At 42.9% G+C, this 22482-nt stretch overlaps 1 protein-coding gene across 13 annotated transcripts in view; it reads left to right on the forward strand.

Annotated features, from left to right (window-relative positions):
* The window catches only part of Limch1 (LIM and calponin homology domains 1), a 306925-nt gene that overhangs the window by 269999 nt on the left and 14444 nt on the right, over positions 1–22482 (forward strand). For 11 of the 13 annotated variants that reach the window (XM_057772413.1, XM_057772410.1, XM_057772416.1 and 8 more), the window contains 10 exons: positions 3769–3859; positions 4860–5023; positions 7752–7857; positions 11953–11993; positions 13490–13570; positions 16251–16343; positions 17520–17624; positions 18910–19034; positions 21159–21289; positions 22146–22269. In XM_057772413.1, the coding sequence (XP_057628396.1) occupies positions 3769–3859; positions 4860–5023; positions 7752–7857; positions 11953–11993; positions 13490–13570; positions 16251–16343; positions 17520–17624; positions 18910–19034; positions 21159–21289; positions 22146–22269 (1061 nt within the window). Of the gene's footprint in view, positions 1–3768; positions 3860–4859; positions 5024–7751; positions 7858–11202; positions 11278–11952; positions 11994–13489; positions 13571–16250; positions 16344–17519; positions 17625–18909; positions 19035–21158; positions 21290–22145; positions 22270–22482 lie in introns of all 13 variants that reach the window. The other 2 variants (XM_057772409.1, XM_057772418.1) reach the window with 2 other exon arrangements.

Below are 22482 nucleotides of genomic sequence, written 5' to 3' on the forward strand. Positions count from 1 at the left end.
CAAGTGGCACACTTCCTACATTTTAATGTCTACAAATCAAGACTCTTCTTGCCATCCATAGTCTGTCATTTTTTAACAGTGTGTTTTCTTTCTTAGTAGTGCCTAAAATAATACAACTTGAACTGGATGGCATCTTAGAGTGCATAAAATATGTTCATCTCTTTGTTCATTTTCAGGCTCTGGGCCCTGTTTGTAGCTACTCAGTTCTAGTAATTGGAAACATGAGTGTTCTCAAGAGGCTCGTTCATCAGTATTTAGCTGCAAATTTGTTTTCCAGCCTTAGATAGTTTTCTGTAATTTAGTCCGTTAGGAGAGAAGGAAGCTAAGAATCAGTAGTCTTGCCAGTATTTTATATATTAACATCATAAAGCAAAAGTACCACCGGGTATTAGTGTTTCTATCTGCATCAGAGTGAACTAAAAAAATAGTCTAGCTTATTCTTTTAAGTGTTGAACTGGTTGTTCTTCAGTTATTCTATAAATGCATGAGTGTACACACACACACACCATGTACACACGTACACACGCACACACACACACAGAACCTCAGAATAATAAAAGAAATTTTGGTCTGGTTCCTTTCATTCATTGAATTTCTTTCTTTGTTTCTTTTTGCTGTTGTTTTGTTTTTGTTTTCCAAGACAGGGTCTCTTTGTGTAGCCCTGACTGTCCTGGAACTGACTCTGTAAACCAGACTGGCTTTGAACTCAGAGATCTGCCTGCCTCTGCCTCCCAAGTTAAAGGCGTGTGCCACCATTATTCATATGCCACCCTGCTCATTTATCATTTCTTAAAGGGATTCAGTTCAAGCTTGTTGGCATGATTTAAAAAGTATTAAAGATCCATTAAGTAATACCAATGTGGTTATTTTCTGACTGTGTTTTTTTTTTTTTTTCTTATTGGCAGTGGGTTTGGGGAATGTTTGTTTCTTTGAGTTTTTGTTTGTTTGTTTGTTTTTTGTGTGTGATACTGAGGAGCAAACCCAGAGTCTTGTACATGCCATACAAGCATTCCACCATTTATTGAAACACCTAGACCTTTTCAGTTTTTTTTTTTTATTTTTGTTTTGTTTTTTTGTAATAGGGCCTCACTAATTTGCCTAGGCTGTGCTTGAACTTGTAGTCCTGCCTCAGGCTCTGAAATGGCTCAGATTACAAGCATACATCACCACAACTGGCCTGCCTAGGGTTCTTAAAGCTAGCCTCAAGACATAAGCTTAAAGTCTCAACTGTTTGAGAGGCTGAGGCAGGAGGATTGCAGAGTCTTTCTAGATACAGAGTGAATTCAAGGGTAGCCTGTGCAAATTATCAAGACTCTGACTTAAATAGTAAGAAAGGGCTAGGAGCAGAGTGTGGCTCAGCGGTAGATGTAGGAATCTTGCATGTAGGAATCTCTGTTGAGTCCTCAGTACTGGAAAAGAAAAAAAAAATACATTTTAATTTGATAGTATGTTCTTTCCAACTTGATATATGATTATCTGTCATTAGAAAACTTCAGTCTAATTATGAGTATTTCAAAGTACTTCACCCTCCAAAAAACAATCAAATTTTCCACTACATACTATTGTTAAAGTCTTTAAGCAGCTTGAAAGGTTTTGCTTTAAAAATCCCTATTTTTAATATTAAAATGTTTTACATTTATTTATTTTGTGTATGTATATATGTATATGTGTATGTACATATAATGTGTGTGTTTGTATGAGGGCCAAAGTAGATGTCAGAGGACAAGTTGGGGGAGTTAGTTTCTCCTTGGAGATACGTTATGAAGGATTTATTAATGCCTTTTTACTGTGGGATAATGCTCTTGTACCGTGTAAAGATTTGTCACTTGTATTGGTTTAATAAAGTGCTGATTGGCCAGTAGCCAGGTGGGAACTATAGGCAGGGAGAACAGACTAGGAGAACTCTGGGAAGAGGAAAGGAAGAGTCATTCACCAGACAGATACATAGGAAGCAAGATAAGAATGCTTCACTAATAAAAGGCACCACACCAGGTGGCTAACATAGACAAAAATTATGGGTTAATTCAAGTTGTAAGAGCTAGTTAATAATAAACCTGAGCTAATAGGCCAAACAGTTTATAATTGTTGTAAACCTCTGTGTGTTTCTTTGGAACTGAGAGGCTGCATGACCAGGCAGAAGGGGAACTTCTGTCTATTCCTTTTATGAAAACAAATATTAGTTTTCGTCTTAAAATCCTTTAAAGTTTATGCAATGTTTTATACACACTAAAAATTCAACTTTAGTCTTTTACATAAAACTTCTGCTAAAAGAATAAAATGAAATAGAGTCATTGGCTTACACTCTTTTGTGTAAGCATTCTTCCAGATAGAATTAATTTAACCTTCCACTTATTTTTGTCAAGCCACTAAGGTAGAGGAGAAAAACATCAGACTTAACTCTTGAGTCAGTTCCCCATGCTCTGTGATAATGTGAAACTACACAGATTGTCTTCTGGCTCTTCAGCTTTTATAATATATGAAAATATGTGCTTAAAGTTGGGAAAATCGTCCCCAAATGTAAACACATTTAAAAATGAATACATTAACATTTTCTATTTCCTTGGAGTTTTGTGTTTCTGTTTTTATTGTTTTAGCATAAAATGATAACTTCATCGTGGCACTTTTATACATACATTGTACATACAGTATACATACATTGTATATTGCTCTTATTTGCCCTGTCTGAACGCTATCTGCTGCCACTCCTCCTTGCTTCCGCTGTCTACTATTTAATCCTCTTTGGCTTTTATGCCACACACACGTGTTTGTATATGCCACACAATACACATATGCGTATGTGTGGTATAAATATGTATATGTATATATACATGATATATTTTAATACATATATTGACAGGTACATTTGTATGTACATAAGCATATGTATAATCTTATGTATGTAGACATAATACTATATATATAAACTTTAAATGTTTTAACTTCACATTGAATAAGTTCACACATCACTACTGTATAGCAGGTGTGTGTGTGTGTGTGTGTGTGTGTTATCTGTGCCATGCTTAAGATCACACCAACAATGGCCCTGTGAACACTAGGCAAGCACTGTCCCGCTAAGCAGTGTCCTCAGCCTGCTGGACATCTTATGTTCAGTGACTGTGAAGTGCTTCCCTTTATGGTCCTGATTTGTTCAGCTGTTCCCATTAGGTTGCTACAGGAAGGCTCGGCTAGGAGACAGGTACTTGACTGGTGTGGCAGTGACCTGTATCCATGTCAAGGAGACCCATTAGTGCAAGACTAAGAAAGAAAAGCTAACCTTAGTTCCCAGCTGTCGGAACAAAAGGGAAGAAGTGGCTATAAAAACTCCTACAAGCTTCAAGGATAAACCCTGCAATGTTAAGAGCCACAAGCAGCTATGCCCAGGACAGCCAACTGTGAGGTTCAGGCTTTAAAAATCAAAACAAAATCCCCTCTGCTGGTCGTCGGACCCGCAGCGAACTTGAAAGGCATTTGTAAGCAAGCAGATGGTGACTTTGACTTAGGAGATTTGGTGGTAAGACAAACAGTGAGGATGGTTGGGGAAAGGGAGCTTGCTGGTATCTACTTGCTCATGCTCACAAATGCCTCCTTCCAGCAAAATAAGACTTCCAGCGTAGAGCTTCAACCTAGAAGACAGTTTGTGTGGGCGCCCCATCTTGTTAGACCTGAAAATTATCACTCAGGAAATAGCCTTTGCTTTTCAAAACTTTCAAGGGTTTGGTTTATTCAAGAGAGGTAAAAAAAAAAAAAAAAAAAAAAAATCTTTTTCAGGCAGCCTCTGATGAAGCTGAGTCAAATGGCCAAGAGGATGAGAATGCCGATGGGAAGTCGGGGGCACAGGACGCGGAGCCGACCTCAGCAGGTTTGTCTCATGCGAGTTTTCAGGTAAAGTTTGGTGACTCGTGAGGGAATGGTGCCAATTTTCCCAGCTAAGCGGCAGGGGAATGTCCGGCTCTGTGGTTGTGCTGCCACCTAGAGGCTCTGGGGAGAAATTCTCACTATGGCATTAATGTGGCTATAAAAATAGGAACTTGGGCTTTGGAGATGATTAGATAGATAGATAGATAGACAGATAGATAGATAGATAGATAGATAGATAGATAGATAGATAGATAGATAGATAGATAGATAGATAGATAGATAGATAGATAGATAGATAGATAGATAGATAGATAGATAGATAGATAGATAGATAGGTAGGTAGGTAGGTAGATGAGATAGAGATAGAGATATACTCTGAAATTCTCTCAAAGTATGTCTTCATCCTCATTTAAAAAATACTTAGTTCCTTTATAGCAATAATTCAAACACTGAGCTGTCCTGGTCACTTCGTAGTCACTGTGATAAATATCAACTCGGGAAGGAAAGTGTTTGTTTCACCTTAGAACTCCCAGATCACAGTCCATCCTTCAAAGGGGGTCAGGGCGGGAGCTCAGGTCAGGACCATGGAGGCAGGAACCAAAGCAAAGACCATGGAGGAACACTGCTTGCCTGGTAGGAGATATAGAGGAAGGCGTGACGTCAGCCTCTGGTCTCCAGATGAGGACAGCAGCACACACAACAAGGGAAAGTTAGTCACCCCATCACAAGTACAGACAAGTCCGTCTTGTCATTGTCATTAAATATTCCGTGTCACGTGTTACTCAGATGCGAATCGCGACTCTGTTACGAACGGTCTTGGCTCGCAGGACAGTTTGCTAGGAATCTTGCCGTCCCAGCTCTTGGCTGCGCACCCTTGTGCAGTGACCCAGCTTGTCCTCAGGAGGGAGCTCTCTGATGAAACGTTCATGGTGACTCTGAAGGGAAATGATCCGTTGTATGGTTTCCTTTTCCTCCTGCTCCCACCTGTGACTTCCCTCCAGAGCCGCAGCATTTTACAGCCACGGTGACTCGCTGCAGCCCCACTGTGGCCTTTGTGGACTTCTCCCCCAGCGCGCAGCTGAAGAACGAGGTGCCAGAAGAACGAGACCAGAAGAAGCCAGAAAATGAGATGAGTGGGAAGGTAGAGTTAGTGCTGTCACAGAAGGTGAGGACACAGCGGAGTGGAGAGTTAAATCCACGAGGGCTGGTGGTCTCACCCGATCGTTTTCCCTGTGCTCACTGCATGTTCATTGTTAAACATCACACACACACACACACACACACATTATAAAGAGATGCCAAAACCAAGGCAACTTATAAATGAAAACATTTAATTGGGGGATTTCTTAGAGTTTCAGGGAATGACTCCATTTTCGTCACAGTGAGGAGTGTGACATCAGACAGGCAGGCAGGGTGCCGGAGCAGTAGTTCAAAGCTAATATCTGATCCACAAGCAGAAAGCAGAGGGAGACAAAAGGCAGACAGACAGACATAGAGAGAGACTGGGCCTAGTATGTGCTTTTGAAACCTCAAAGCCCACCCCAAGAGACACCCGCTTCTTCAAAAAGGTCACAACTCCTGATCCTTCCCCAAACTATTCCACAGATGAAGGAAAAAGCATTGAAATATATGAGCCTACAGGGGACATTCTTATTCACACCACCACTGTATATGGAGAGAGAAGGGGAAATACAGACATTTGCATTATGAATATATCAAATGCCTTAGCACACACAAACACATTTGTTACATATACAGACAATAGGATGAGTGAGGGGTTCCAGGACAGACTCCAAAGCTACAGAGAAACCCTGTCTCGAAAAACCAGAAAAAAAAAAAAAAAAAAAAACACTTTCAAGGGTTCTCTGTAGCAGGAACTGCAGGGCTGTATCCCGCCACCCGGCTAGCTTTATACCTGAAATAATTACACGGAAACTGTATACTTTTAAACACTGCCTGCCCCATTAGTTTTAGCCTCTTATTGGCTAATTCTCACATCTTGACTTAACCCATATTTAATAATCTGTGTAGCACCACAAGGTATGGCTTACCAGGAAAAAATCTTAACCTGCGTCTGTGTCAGGTGGGAGAATCATGGCGACTGCCTGACTTGGCTTCTTCCTCCCAGCATTCTGTTCTGTCTACTCCGCCTACCTAATTTTCTGTCCTATCAAAGGGCCAAGGCAGTTTCTTTATTAACCAATAGACATATGACCCTCCTCCAATCAGTTCTTGGGTTGTTTATCTGTTTTGTTTGTTCTCTATCATAAACCTTTTGTCTATTTAGTAAACATGAGTCTCAGAATCATATTAAAGCATAAACTATCCAGGATTCCCAGGTTATCCTTGGTATCAAATGCTACTATATCCCCACCTTTAAAATTCTGTGCTGTTGACTGCAGGTTTGGAAGCTCTAGTGGTTGGTTAGCAAATAGAATAATGACCTCTAGGGCAGCAGTTCCCGCCCCCACACACACCCCATCTATGGCCCTCTCCCCTCTCTGTCCGTCTTAGATAATGGTGATCACCGTGCTTGCAACAGCTTTGATTTTCAGATTTCACTTGGGGAATGTCACCTTTGTAAAAGCAAAGCACCAGACTGGCATTTCTGCTATGTTTAATTCTTTCATTTGCAACCAGTTCTTCTCTGAACCTCCTTGTCAGTCTACACCATTCAAGAAATAGTTTCTCTGAGCTAAAGGCTCGAGGGTTGTCAAGGCCATGGAGGTGGCTCAGAGGTTAAGAGCTCAGTGCCCAGCACCTACATCAGGTGGGTCACAGCCAGCCATGACTCCATCTCTAGGGAGACCCAATACCACTGGCCTTTGTGGGTACTTGTTACACTCACATGCACATACTATCATACACACACACATACACAGAGAGAGAGAGATAAGTAAAAATAAATATTTAGAAAAGTAAGACTAACATGTTGTGAACTTTGATACAACCAGACCTTAAGTATTTGCTGTATGTTAAATACTGAAGTCTATACAGCTGTCTGGTTGACCACAGCAATGCTGACCAATGTGACTGATTCTATTTCCTTCAAGATTCTCTTAGGATTGAATATATTCTTAATAAGAAAAAATAAAATGCAACAGAGAAGGAGTAAATGTTGCCGAGCCAGCAGCTATAAGTTAGAGTTAAGTCCTATGGGAGGCAAAACGGACTAACCCAAAAACAGCTGCCTTCTGCATTCAGATTCAGAAGTCTGTGGCTCTTATCTTAGGCAGTGTTGAAATATTTGGCATTCTGTCTCTGGGAATAAATTGATTAGAAGCAATAGGACAGCAAGAGGGTGCTTCTACTCTAGAAGAGTCTTCAGACTTGGAGGAAACAAATAAAATCAAATAGCAATGATATTTAAAATCTTAAAGCAAACACAAGAATTTTTAAAGCCTAACAAGTCATCTAATGAGCCTCAAAACTGTAAGGACCCCTGCGCTGGCTGGCACTAACTGTTTTGGCAATGCATCTTTGTCAACAGGCAGAGTATATGTGAGTTGCATAACTTTATGGGAGAGTAGAGTACTGTCTTCAGAGTAATGTCCATTAAAAGTGGATTACTATAATGCTTAGCCTTACAGCCAGAACTATGTAGTAAGACCCTGTCCAAAGAAAAAAAGTGGAGGAGGGGAAAAGCTCCAATGTCTTCTGAGGATGAAGAAAGGGGATCACCACATTCTTATGCCCTTATTTTATTTCTAGATAAATATCAATCACTTTATTGATTCAGTAAAGTGTGAAAAATCTTTAGGGAAGGAAAAATTGTATTGTAAAATGAAATGTTTAAGCTCACCGGCTTGTTTAAGTAGTCATAGTGTAAAATCAAGCTGCAGGTTAATTGCTGGACAGTTTGTCTAGTGTTTGTGTCTGTTGCTGTGTTTCAGGTAGCAAAGCCAAAATCCCCAGAGCCAGAAGCAACCTTGACGTTTCCTTTTCTCAACAAAATGCCTGAAACCAACCAACTGCACTTGCCAAATCTCGACTCTCAAGGTAAGGAGGGGGGAAAGTATTCTCTTAGATCTTCCTAGTCTTCTGGGCCCACCTATGGGAAAATGCACCTCGCAGAAATAGCTGGTAGCATCCTTCATGTGATGTCCCTGTAGCCATATTCCTCACCAGAGTCTGTGAATTGAGAATTTCAGCTCGGAAAGCTGAGAGGCACGTTCTGTTTGACACCAGGAACCCTGCCATGAAGACCACCTTGTCAGCTAGGCATTGTGGGTACAACAGGGCCTGATAGTATTGAGACCTTAAAACTTGTTTTGTCTTGGCTCCAAAACATGATTGATAATTAAAAATAAAAACTCAATTTGTTTTTCAAACAATCTAATATTATATGAATGTCATTATTAATTCCAGTCTATAAAAATACCCATTTTACCAATTAACTTTGGGGAAAGTGAGAGTTTTTGTTCTTTTTGTTTGACCTAAGTCTTGGGTGTACACAATGATTAGTATAGTCACTCAACCAAAATTTTACTCCTTCAAAAAAATTCTTCATGACTAGGTAGTGGGGGTGCATGCCTCTAATCCCAGCACTCAGGAGGCAGGGACAGGTAGATAATGAGTTCAAGGCCAGTTTGGTCTACAGAGGAAGTTTCAGAACAGTCAGGGGGACAAAGAGAAACCCTGTCTCGAAAACAAACAAACAAATAAAAATCTTCATAATAATAACATTTAATATTTTCAAAAATGAAAAACAAAATACATGAAACATTTAAAGATACATCTTCGATATGTGTGTAATAACACATGCACACTACGGATATGTTTTAATATGTTTAACACATAACATACTTTGGATACATTTTAATGTGTTTTGTATATTTGCTATGTTTTAATGTTTGATATAATGTAGAGAAGGTAACTTCGAGAAATATGGGAGTTAAGGATCTGTGAAGGTCTTAAAATTGTGGTGGTTCCCTCTTTGTGGACCATATATGAGTTCTGAACTCACCCTTTGGTTCTTGAAGAACCCAACTTTATGCCCTTAGCCTTGTGAGAAACCCAAGTGCCCACACCACCAGGAAGGACCTTAGGAATGTGAAGTGGGGAATATGGCCTTCAGAGAATGCTACCATCCTTGGGATTACTTCTCCAAGTGGTCAGCCTTGGGCTGCACCAGTGCAGACTCTCTAGGTCGACAACAGCTAGGGTGGGAGGTGGGACCACAAGGCTCTGTGTGCTCCTTTAACGTTTTCCTCCAGTGTGTGTCATAGGTCTGACCTGTCAGAGAGGATGGTGTGACGTCATTATGCATCACTTATTATTATCTCTCTTTTAAAGAGTGAGAAGCTATTTGGGGTCACCATTAACACCACCTGAGTTGGTCTCCATTAGCTTTCGTTGATTGCTTTGCGAGCTATATGCAGAACAAAGAGCACTTGGTAGGAAGCTCAGTGGTACACATACTAGTGGGTATTCGTCTCTTAGTGGAGAGGCAGATGTAGTACCACCTCCAAAACATTTTGACCCAAACTTTTCAGCCTTACAGTCCTGAAAATAATTAATAAAAATTAAATCTCACAACTGGGTCAACCAGTTGGCCATATTTAGACATGGTAATTATGTTCCCTTTCTAGCACTTTTTAACTAGTAGGTAAGAACTGTGGTTAGGTTAACTATGTCAGCCTCACCAATTAGTCCTGATGTCTAATATTTATATTTTTCATCCCCCATTAAACACAAGGCATTCTTGTTTTGAGAAATTGCTGTTGAATTAAGGAACTTTATTTCATGTTTTATTCAAGTTTAATGGATTAAAAAATAAAAATTCATAGCACTGGAGTAATTTCAAAGGTAATTTCTCAAAGGAGAACTGGGTTTGGAGGCCCTTATTCTGTTAGGACGTGTGGTTCATGAGCTCTGTGATCCTAAGTGTGAGGGCTGGGAGTCGAACAGCTGGGTTTAAAGCCTCGCTCATCACGTTCTGAGCTGCAGAGTTCCCCTTTTCAGTTTTTCCCAGGGGCAAACTATCACCTGTCAAGGAGACATTACCATCTACCAGTTTTTAAGAGAGTAGAATTATAATGATAGGAGTGGAAGTATAGAGCCAGGTGCTAGGCAGAAAGAATAAACTTTTTTAGAATGCTTTTCTAAAGAAGAAAAAACATTAACAGGACAGCAATACAGCTTGAAGCAGTAGTTCTCAGACATGAGTGTGTGCCCGAGCCTGCAGGGCTGAGACCAAACCTTCAGTGTCCGGTTCTGTAGATCTAGCCAGAGATCTTCTGTACTTCTAGCAAGACCATGCATCCAAGCAGCCCAGGAATCCCAGCCTGGAAGCCACTGACTTGAAGTAGTTATGTAAATGGTGCCTCAAAGACATTGCTGCTGGGCATGAAACTGACTGTATGATTATTTAGACTCTACAAAGAGATCTTTCTAGATGCCGGGGCCTCTAATAAATGCAATCTATGAAGACATGGTTGCGTTTGACTAGACTGTGGTGGGAGAAGCCGTGGCTTATGACCCAGGTCTAAGAATTTGGTACACACTTAAGCGACTCTCTTGAATTCCATCATCCAGTCCAAAAGAACCAGGAGCCCTAGAGCCACACCTTATAAATTCTCTCTCCCACAGAAATTGGTGTCTCCCCAGTTTCTTTGAAGTCATTTATTTATAGATGCTCACACAGGCCGAATAAGATTCCACAGGCGCCCCCCAAACACACACATGCGCATCAGTACAGCCTTTCAATGCTCTGGAAACATTCCTAAAATACAGTTACAGCTGGCGGGTTTCCTTTATCCAACCCTCTGGAAATAGTAAAGTTATGCCAAAGTTATGTTTCTATAAAACACGGGCTTTGACCTGTGGTGTTTTTGCTTTGAGAATTCGCATGACAGAGCCCAATGCATAAGGTGCAAATGCTTGCCAGGAGTCGTGTGTGCTTGGCACACTGCATGCTATCACAGACATGTACCTGTCTATATGTGTGACATGAAAACAGCCACATCCTCACCCCTTCATCAGATGTGATGTGGATAGCATCATCCATCCCACTGTGCATCTCTCCTGCCCTTTTATTCTTCCCTAAAGTTGCCCCTGCACAGTGTGCCGCTGTGTCACCATGACCTTTAACCCTTAAACAATATCCCCACTAAGTATGGGCCTAAAATCTTTCCCTCAGCACCTCCACAGCAGAAATGCAGTCTGCCCACTGTCTGTATTGTCAAGTTTTACATGTGTTCCCATGAGCTGTCTCACGTTGGGTTGAGTTGTTCAGTTCCTGACTCAACTAGAGCTGCCCCTTCTTTGACATGTGGGGATGTGTTCTCAGTTCTCGCCCGGTTTCATGGATTTCTGTTTATTCTATTTTGCCATCTGATCTAGAGGTGCCTAGCAGTGCCAGTGTTCCGCTGAGAGTTCAGAACTCTTGGCTACGGTCCCAGTTTTTCTCCCAGTCAGGTAAACGGCATACTGGATAGCTGCATCTCTTATATGTAAAAATTCATGTTGGGGCAACCAATGGTGTCTGTCATCTGTCTTCATTTCTGATTTAAGATATTTAAAAGAAAAAAAAGATGCTTGTTTGTGACACACAGTTAGCAATGAGCTTGTTCTTTGGTATCAATCAGCACAATCGTACTAAAATTGGGAGGCTTTCGCAGAGCTTTATATTGATTTTTGAGACGCCAGAGAAATAACACCACCCACCTGGCTCTTTACCGTCCACTTCCCCCTTGAAATCAGATGAGAAGCATTGGCCACAGATGTGGTGTTCTCTTGTTAACTGTGTCACTCGCTGTTCTTCCTGGATGACATCGGCCTCTCTGTGTGGTACTTCTTCGTGTCAGACAGTGGGGGACCTGCTCTGTTCACCAGAATGCAGGGTGTACTAAGATCTGTCACTAAGAGCTATAGTTGTCGCTTCCTAGAGTCTAGTACCTGGTGCTGCTTGATGGGTCACACTCTCAGTCCTCTTGGTGATGGGCACAACCTGCCAGGCTCTGCTCTATTGTGATTTTCTAATACTGCCCAAGTTAACCTAGGAGCCACCCTCCACTGAGAGGAGCAAAAGACCAGCACAGCCAGAAGCCACCCACACTGATGCCTTCTTTTCTGTCTTTTTACACTGTGTAGCGGATTCTCCGAGCAGTGAGAAGTCCCCTGTAACCACACCTGTAAGTAGTCCCCCTTCAAGAACCAATTTGTGCATCTGGAGTGATTTTAACTTACGTTTGATTTTCTTAACGAGTATTCAACCAAAACTGAGATCCAAAAATTTTTTACTTTGAAACAATTTGATGCTTTCTGGTACCAAGATTGTATATCATTATATAAAGTAGTTATCCTGTCCTGCCTGGAAACAAAATGCTGATTTCTTTGTATCCTTGAGTCCAGGTTTACTAGCTGCAGGACACTGGAGGTAGTTTATAAATCCTCCCTGTTTAATCTTCCTTGACTGCACATTGAGATGCAAGTAGCTTTCTTTTGGGGTGATGGTGAGCCTCACTTGAAATCATCATACAGTTGCTGCTATATGGTGCCCGATACAGGAATGCTCCCTCCCTCTCCGGTGACCAGTCCAAGATGCTCCCTTTGTGGCCATGTAGAATGGACCACCGCTTGTCACATACCCTTGATCTCTCCAACCACGTCTCAGAACTAGGAACCATATGTGAAAGTTCAGTCATAAACCAACAGTGGTAATCCTGGGTTTCCTGGAAGCTAAGAACCCCAGAATGTCTGTAAAGCAGGCATCACCACACATAGCCGAAGTGGATGATGCAAGCCATTGACTTCCAAGGTTGTCAAACTATTCATGTGCCCCTGGGTGAGGATGGAGAGGAAAAGTCATTTCCTGTTGGGGAAAGTAGAACACGTGAGAGAACCCATAGATTCAGGTCGAAAATCCAGCTGTGTTCTTGTTTGTTCTCCAACTTGCTAAAACCTTCTCTAAAGCTTTTGTTACCAGTCTTGGGTTTGAGGATTTAGTAAGCTGGCCTCAGGGCTGGGGCGACACTCATCTTGCTCTCCAGGTGACATTACCCACTTTGGGAAAGCCATAGTGGTATAAGGGGCTCACTTCAGGTACAAAAGACCCTAGTTCTTAGACGATACATCTCTCCTGGTATAAGCCAGAATTAGTATGGGCAACAAGCGCCATGCCCAGGAGCACGGGTGCTTCTAAGACTTCTCATGCTCCCGAGAGACATGGAGCAAAGCCTTCTCGTTCCTGTGGGTAGGCACTGTGTTTCTGTTACCCATAAAGAAGTACAGAGGCGGCCGGGCGGTGGTGGCGCACGCCTTTAATCCCAGCACTTGGGAGGCAGAGGCAGGTGGATCTCTGTGAGTTCGAGACCAGCCTGGTCTACAAGAGCTAGTACCAGGACAGGCTCCAAAACCACAGAGAAACCCTGTCTCGAAAAAACCAAAAAAAAAAAAAAACCAAAAAAAAAAAAGAAGTACAGAGGCATAGAACCAGCCCGGCAGCTTGGAATCAAAGTAAAAAGGGATTAAGTTTGGAAACAGTTTCTGCCACGAAAGAGGACATTTAGCTGTGTGAAGATTTGTTTCTGTGTCCCTTGGGTACCATATTGGAGGCTCATTGTCTTCTTGCCCTGGCAAGGCATCCAGTTCTGATCATGGGGTTGTTTTCTTTGTTTTTCCTGAGCAGTTTAAGTTCTGGGCATGGGACCCGGAAGAGGAGCGTAGGCGACAGGAGAAATGGCAGCAGGAACAAGAGCGTCTGCTCCAGGTAGGACCAGCCTGCTGGTTTCCCCATGTTCGGTAACTGTGTACTTGCAATGTCTGTTGCATTGAATAGACTTTTAGCACAGGGAACATGGAATCCAGTTCTCAGAAACTCAGGAGTTTGTCTATGCTCTGTGTCCAGGCAACCGGATCTTATACCTAATTGTTCCTGCTAACAGGTCCAGACGAGAAGAAGTAGGGAAGAATATTCACATTAACACACACACACACACACACACACACACACACATATATATATATGTAATGATTAAGGGTCACTCTACCTGTATTCATTACCTCCTTAGTCACCAGTTCTCAGTTCAAGAAGCAGAGAGAACGAATTGCCAAAAAACCATTCGATAGCATTAGGTAGAATAAAATTTGACATCAGTCTAATTCCTTCAACAGAATTTTTGTTCCATTTTTCAGTGAAAACTGATAATGGTCCATTCTAGAAATATTCCGAGACAAAACGTAACATGCTTCCATTTGCTTCCTGCCCACAGTGACCTAGTGACCTTTGAACCTGACCTATTTGTATCCTTGGGGTGTGCCGGGAACACATCTGAATAGTCCGTGTTTAGTTGAAAAGGCGAAGGTTCACAGATGTTGGATTAACCGCCCAGTATCACATGGTTGATAGATGCAGGGCCTGGACCCAAGCCTAAGTCTCTACAACCCTGAAACCTATGCTGTTTTACTACACACCCAGACGCCCACGTGGAGAAGCAGTGTAAACCTCGTTGAACTTGATGGTTCCTGCTACTCTAGAACTGAAGTGCAATGCGATTTATTCTCCTTTCTCTTCATATTTTGTCCTAACCCTTTGCCCTGATTCCCATGGGTAAGGGAGAGGGCTCAATGGTAAAAATCAACTATTTGGATTTAGCTCTGCAATTTAGTTAGGTGCCTTTGAAACCTCAAAGGACTAGGCCTTGATGACTTAAACGATAGTAAGACCCTCTTGATTCCCATCCTAAATCTTTACAGTACTCTGGAGTGAGGGGTCATTTGTTTTGTTTTTGGAATTGGCTTTCGTTTCTTTTGTGTGTTTGTTTTTGAGACTCACTAGATAACCCTGCCTGGTCTGGAATTTGCAGAGACCCTGCTGTCTCTCTCCTGAGCGCTGGGATTACAGGCATGCACACCCTGCCGAGCTTCTGCACTATTTGGTTCTGATAATAAGTTTCACTTGTATCTCCGACTCCTGCCATGGTTTGGCCAGCAATGCTCTACTAGAATCAGCAAGAGCCTTCTGCACCTAAGTCGTGGCCTAACAGCTGCTGTCTGGGGACACCTCAGTGTCGTCCCCCTCCAAAGAGACACACAGGCCTGTCCTAGCCCCAGATGACAGTAACAAGTCAGTGTTGGAACATGTGTGCACAAGCACATGTCTCCTTTGTCTATGAGGCTTTCATTTTTGAGGTTTTCATGGAATCAATTCTCATTTCAAACACCAATTTTGATCTTCGCGTACTCTTTTTTTTTTTTTTTTCTGGTGAGCTGTCAGGGACTTCCTCATATTTTTATATTATTCTTATAAGGAATGTTTTATTATCTCTCAGAAGTGGTGATGAGTATTGCACCCTTTCTGAGCACAGGGATGGAAGCTCTCACACCAAAGCACTGTGATGAGCGGTTTCAAGGCTCTCTTGATTAAAGTTAACTGTGAGCTGGGCCTAGAAGGCCTCATCTCGTTGCCATGGTGATATGCAGAGTGCTTCTGCCTCTCAGCTGATTATTGTCTGGAGCGCTTTGGACTTTTCTGCCCTGCCTCTCTTATAAACCTTGTAGGTTTTTTATAACCTTGTATTAAACTTCCTTGCCAGCAGTGTTGGCTGGTTTGGGCTTTGATTGGTTGGTATTTATGGGGGTGGGGTTCAAACCCAGACCATGGAACGTGCTAGGCAACTACTTCCCTAGCCCAGCAAAATATTTCTATTAGTGAAATAACAAAACTTACCTGAGAGGCTCAGCTGAAGTAGACTCTATGTGCAGCCTACCTAGGAGCTCCCAAGCTGAGGGAGTTTGTTGCTTGTTGATTTTTTCATCCTTCATGAACAATTGTCTATCTGAAGAGAAATTCTGAAAAACATGACAGCAGAAATCTGGCTTCCCGTGGGATTTTAAATGTCTGTGTTAGTTAATTTTCTCTTGCTGCGATAAAAAATGCCCTGACAAAAAGCAAGTTAGGAAGAAAGGTTTATTTTGGCTGACAGTTCCAGAGCGCTATAGTCCGTCACGGTGGGGAAGGCACGGCAGTGGGTGCCGGAGGCCTGGCTGGCAGTGAGGAAGCCAAGTGGTCACCTTTCATCCACACGGTAGAAGCAGAGAGGGAAGAGGAAGGGAGATTGGGTTATAAAACCTCAGAGCCCAACCCCAGTGACATACTTCCTCGGGCCAAGCTCCACATCCTAAAGCTTCCCAAACAGTACCACTAAGTGGAACCAAGTGCTCAGATACACGAGCCAATGGGAGGTGTTCCTCATTCAAACCACTACGTGTACCTGACTTGTACCTAATACCCAGCATCTCTTTCTGCGGTGTGCATGCATTAGATTCCAATGTTCTCTCACGAAGAGTATCTTGTAATATGTTGTGCATGGTACTTTAGAAGAGGGGGGACATCCCAGCGAGGGGGTACAGTGGTCACTCCCAAATGTTCTGTGGACATCCCATGACAGGAGAGGTACCAGAAGGAACAAGATAAGTTGAAGGAAGAGTGGGAAAAGGCCCAAAAGGAGGTGGAAGAAGAAGAACGCAGGTACTACGAGGAGGTAGGAAATTGCCAAGAAGAATGTGTCTTTGTCAGCACAGTCCCTTAAAGTCTGTCACCTCCCTTTGCGTCTGCAGTGTATGCTGGTTGTGGTGTGTCTGACTCTGTCCCGCAACAGCGTCCCTTCAGTCTCTGGAAAGAGAACCACATCATATGGGTTCTGACAGACCACAGGAACTCTCCGCCATGTGGGCTGTAGGAAGAACGGATTGAGCCATGTTTAAGAAGCTGCTGTAATCACGTCAATATCTGATTCTTCATCTATGTTAGATAACATAAAAACAGCAATATCAGGGCTGGAGAGATGGCTCAGTGGTTAAGAGCACTGCCTATTCTTCCAGAGGACCTGAGTTCAATTCCTAGCAACCACATGGTGGCTCACAGCCATCCGTAAGGAGATCTTATGACCTCTTCTGACCTGCAGGGGGAATGCTGTATACATAATAAATAAGTCTTAAAAATAATTTTTAAAAAAAACCAGGTGGCGGCGGCATACATCTTTAATCCCAACACTTGGGAGGCAGAGGCAAGTGGATCTCTGTGAATTTGAGGACAGCCTGATCTACAAAGTGAGCTCCAGGACAGCCAGGACTGGAGAAACCTTGTCTCAAAAAAAACAAAAACAAACAAACAAACAAAAAACCAGCAATCTGTGTGTGTACTCACTTACAGCAAGAGTGTTTGTAGTAATGAATTTGTTTTGTAAGATAATTTTAGCATTGAAGCTAAATACATCCTTACTACTGTCTACGTTACTACACCAGGCTGGAGGATTTGTAGAGGGGACTTGTGTCCTGGTAATGTTTTAACAACAGCAACAGAATTTGGAGAGGCTGTCTGAAGTGTCTGCTATCTAAAGTTTGTTGTCAGTATCGCTGGGAACTTTGCCTTCGGCATAGCTGATTTAGCTGATAAACTCCACAGTAGTTTTTCTTCACCCTGTTCTAATTAAACACTAGTTAATCTTAGTGTATGTAAATTCAATACGAAGTTCTAAACTTTTGCCTACTTGGTGTACTTGATTTGTGTGCTCTGGAAAAATGTGATTTCCTTAAAGCCATGCTTTCTTGTATATGTTCTGATGAATCTTCTCCTGGAGTTCCTTAATGTGTCTTTTTCTCTTGACAGGTTTTTAAAAACTTTTTCTTTTTTTCATTTATCCCCGTCTTTGCCCTAGGAGCGTAAGATAATTGAAGACACGGTGGTCCCATTCACTCTTTCCTCGAGTTCTGCAGACCAGCTGTCTACTTCCTTGTCAGTCACTGACGGCAGTGGGACTCCGGTAAGCTCACTGATGGAAGCCGAGTGTGGCATAAGTAACTTAAACCAGGCTTCCCATCACACTTAGTGACTTGACACCAAACCTGGCTGTTCATTCAGAGCCACGGCAGCTCCTGCGTGGACGCGACACCTGGTGTGTTGTTCCCGCTGTCACCCAGCCCTAGGCAGAGCAGTGGTCCTTGCCCTGGCCAGATCTTCCCAGACAGGCTAGCAGGATCTCCAGTCATAAACCCATGTGCTGGAACCTTCTCTCTGCCTGGCTCAAGCATCATGCTTTCTTTCCCTCCACAGCCATGGGCCCCCCACCATGCCATGCATCCCTCTGCATGATTGGCAGCAGATATGCCCCCCAGTGCATTCTCCACCAGCTGCATTAAAACAAGCCCATTACCCTCAAAATTCCACACAAACCTGACATGTCTTTGGGTAGAAAGAGCCTGGTAAGGCTGGTCAGCCCCACATCCCCCAAGTAAGGTGGTGGGGGTATAGATAGAAACATGCCAAGTTAAATAACTCATGGGTACCTAAAGCCATTTGTCCTGAAGTAAGCAGTCCCATGTCTTCATTTTGTTTGGAAAGGGAAGTTTCTTGACCAATCCCTTTTTTGATCATTTTTTTAGAAAGATCTCAATGCCACATTTATTCTAAATATTTAGAAATCATTGATCATTAGTTTAGAAGACTAGTCTTCGAATTGTAGGCAGGGGGACTGACAAACAGGGTTGGGGCAGGAGTAGAAGAGCAGGGTGGCTATCATCAGCATTTGTATGCATGTCTGCAGTCTTACAGTAGAAGAGCAGGGTGGCTATAAGCACGTTGTATGCATGTCTGCAGTCTTATAGTAGAAGAGCAGGGTGGCTATAATCAGCATGATGCATGTCTGCAGTCTTACAGTAGAAGAGCAGGGTGGCTATAATCAGCATGATGCGTGTCTGCAATCTTACAGTAGAAGAGCAGGGTGGCTATAATCAGCATGTTGTATGCATGTCTGCAGTCTTACAGTAGAAGAGCTGGGTGGCTATAATCAGCATGTTGTATGCATGTCTGCAGTCTTACAGCAACTCTCATTCACTTGTACAGAAAGTACATATTAATCATTTCTTTAAAATTTATAGCAAAAAAAATAGAAGAAAAAAATTCATTATTCAAAGAGAGGAAAGGGGATGGGTTAGGTTTCAGGTAGTCCATGGTCAGATGGAAGCCATTAGGGGGTGGATTTCAGAGAGTCCATGCTCATCTAGCATGTTTAAAAAATATATTCACAGTGATCTCAATTTTTCTATCAGAATAAAGTGGACTTGGAAAATTCTCAAGACAAAGAAAAAGAGAGAAGACAGAAGATACCCTTCCAGGAGAGTGACAGTGACCAGTTGCTCAAGGCTGGGGAAAGTGGTCCACCCAAGGAGGACAGGTGTGTGCCCATCCAAGACGTGCATGGGAATTCCCACAGTTGGCCTCTGTCATTCCCTCCCAGGAAGGCTGTCCCACTGCTTTAAAATAATCAGTCTAATGGTGCATTCCATGTTGCTTAAACACGCCCCAACAGTGCTGAAGTCAGTGTCCTTGGGCCCTTGAATATATAGACTTATTTTTAAACAGGCAAGGCCAGTTGTGGTGACAGGAGAGACAAAAGGATCATAAATTTGAGACTAGCCTTGAGTACAAAAAAAAAGCATATCTTAAAAATATAATTAAATTTAAGAGCTGGAGAGATGGCTCAGAGGATAATGTCACATACTACTCAACCTGCAACCTGAATTCGATTCCCAGAAAGCACATACAAGTAGGAGAGACCCAACTCCACGGTCATCCTCTGTCCTCCACATGCATGGTGTGAGGTGAGCACACACATCATTGATGGGGAATCTTTGTCAACCCATTATCTTTAAGAGGTGGGACCGAGTTAGGGTGTGGCTTTCTAGGACCCGGAGAAAAGCGGGTGCATGGCCCGGGTATTCTCTCTCTGTGGTTTTCTCACAGCACAGCTGAGCTTGGACATCTCATTCCTGTTTCATGAGTTTGCCCCTTATAATAAATAAAAATATGATTGTTTCAGCTTTTAGCTAGCCTGGTTATTTCACAAACTGAGTTAATTCAACACATCATATACATGCATATGATCTAATTTAAATGTTTTCATAGTAATGTAAAAAATAATAAGGGAGACCTGTTTTAAATAAAGAAAATAGTGTAAATCATCAAAGAAGCTTCTTGTTGACCCAACACCTAAGCTTTCAGTTACTTGAACTAGCGGCTGTGCCAGAGAGGAAAGAAGTTCAAGTCCTGAGGTCCCACCAACTTGGTTCCACTGCGGACCTGAACTTGGCTGCAGCTGTCCTCACTGGTGTGAGCATGTTTACTGAGAGTGGTAATGTGAAGGATAACCAGTTTGTCAGAACCAGTGTGGTTACTCACTTCATGTGTGTACTCTAGAATGTTCCATGGGAGAGCCAGAACTGAACCCAGAAACCTCAGAGTACCCAGAGTACCTGAGACTGGACCCGACTTTGGGCTACAGGTTATCAGTGCCGCCCACCCTTGCCTAACCTGGAAGGAATCTGCAGGAAGCCCGGAAAGTTGACAGCATCCTGCTTAAGAAAGAGATGCTTGCCTCTGGGATTTGAGATCCCAGATAGGTATCAGCAAGTACGCATGCGCCTGTCAGACGTTTCCAGCATCCCAGAGAGACCCAAGGATGAGAAAGGTTTCTAAGTCGTAGACTGGCCAAGGCTGGGAGCCGAGTTCTGGTGAGGGTTTGCACTGAGTGAGCTGCTAGCCCCAGACACGGAGCACCAAGTCTGACTGGCAGGGCGTGGTCCTTGGAAGAGCAGCTCTGTTTCCAGGTAACACTGCTTCCCAGTCTGGGAAATGAGCTGTTGGTCAGGGAGATCTGAAGGATCCCAAAACACACTCCATGTGTGTGTCTGCTAGTTCTCCGACAGGCCTTGGCTCTGAGTTTGCCGTTTGCTTTCTCCAGGCTACTTTTATTGTCACCAGAAATTTTGCTTTTATCTCCTTAAGTCTTTCCTTTCTCTGCACACAGAAGTCACTGGAAGACTGGGGAATTAACCAAGGCTGCAGAGATCCCAAGTGACCTCAGTGACTTAATCATCCATTTGTTTTTAGTAGTATATTGCTTTGCAGCCAAGGCTGGCCTTGAACTCATGATCCTTCTGTCTCTGCCTCCTGAGTGCTAGGATTACATGTGTGCTTCATGATGCCTGACTTCCAAGTGAAACCTATAATAATTGCTCTCTCGTGAAAATCTGAGAGCATCCCTAGAGATGCTCAGCCTGAAGAGTCTGGTGGGCAGGGAGGGGCTCAGAAACGATAACTTCTTGACTGTATTAAATTGATGTTAAAATGCATAGCATTTTATAATAGTTTTAGATGTAGTTTAAAATAAAAAGAATAAGCAAACAGTCTATTTCCTTTCTTTAGAGTGTAATTGCTAGCTCTGTGTCCTCGGGTATAGAAACAGTAAGTTTGATCAGGTTGCTGTTATCTCCGCTCTGAAGATGTATCTTTGTTGTAGTATTAGCAGCCTAATTCAAGGACCCTCAGCTCACTCAGAAGACTCCATGTCCAAAGGAATCCATCTGGACCAGCGGCCGGAGACAGAGGCTGGGACCCTACACTGTGGTACAGGCCCACAGCTAGCTCAGGGTAAGTGTGAAGAAACAAATCCCAGCATTTAAGTTGCTGTAAACCCTCACAGCTTCTGTTAAATATATAACACATAAACTCCCATCATGTGACCAGACTCTACATAAGGCCGTTGGGGCTTCAAGAGAGACCTGGACAGTTATTAGCATTTTACAGAATAGAGGTGTGGCTGCTGAGATGGCTTAGTGATTAAGAGCTTGTCATTAAAGCCTGATGACCTGAGTCCAATCCTGACTCACAGAGTGGAGAGAGAGAGGTAACTCCCTGATGGTGGTCCTTTGGCCTTCACAGACACACACACACACCTGTAGCATGTGCTTTCCCCACCACACACACACACACACAAAATAAATAAATGTAATTTTTTTAATTTAGAAGGAGGAGCTGGAGAGATGGTTCAATGGTTAAGAACAGTGACTCCCCTTTCAAAGGACCCAGGTTCTATTCCCAGCACCTATATAGCAGCTCCTGTCAGAAACTGCGTATCCAGGAATATAACACCCTCTTAAGGCCTCCGTGGCACTGCCTACATGTGGGATCACAGATGTGCATGCAGACAAAACACCCATACACAGAAAATAACATTTTTTTAATAAAAGGGAGACTTGGCAAAAAACCTTTAAGTTACCATAAACAGTGTATTCTTCTAATGTCCTGGTTGTACCATTGAACATAACCCTGCCCCAGAAAATGCTCTTGGTGGGTAGACTGCACCAAACTGAATTGGGCTATGTGTGAAACAGGCCCATGGAGAATTCCTGTGAGGACCAGAAGCCATCGGCGCCTTACATTCGGTGTTTTCCTGGGTATCATCTAGATGCTGCTGAGAACGCTTATGTTCCTTTCTCGGTTTTAGAGCCACCTCAGAATCAACAGGCATCAAACCCATCAGCATGTATGTCGGAAGATGTGAAGCCCAAAACCCTGCCCCTGGACAAAAACCTTAATCATCAGCTCGAGTCTCCCGGTGAAAGGCGGAAGTGAGTAGACAAATAAGGTGGATGTGGGCTTCTTTTTTAATCGTATTTGACTTGGATGGGGAGCAGTGTTCGATGACAGGATGTCAGCAGCTTTTCTGTGCTCTGTCTCCATTTCATCCTTTTGAAGCACCTCAGCATGCTAGGTACTTGAGAGTTTAAAACGGTTTGTCTCAGTGATCCTTCCCAATAATGTTGTGAGGTTGATAATCCTAG

This window comes from Chionomys nivalis, chromosome 6, assembly GCF_950005125.1.
Source record: "Chionomys nivalis chromosome 6, mChiNiv1.1, whole genome shotgun sequence".
NCBI classification, from domain to species: Eukaryota; Metazoa; Chordata; class Mammalia; order Rodentia; family Cricetidae; genus Chionomys; species Chionomys nivalis.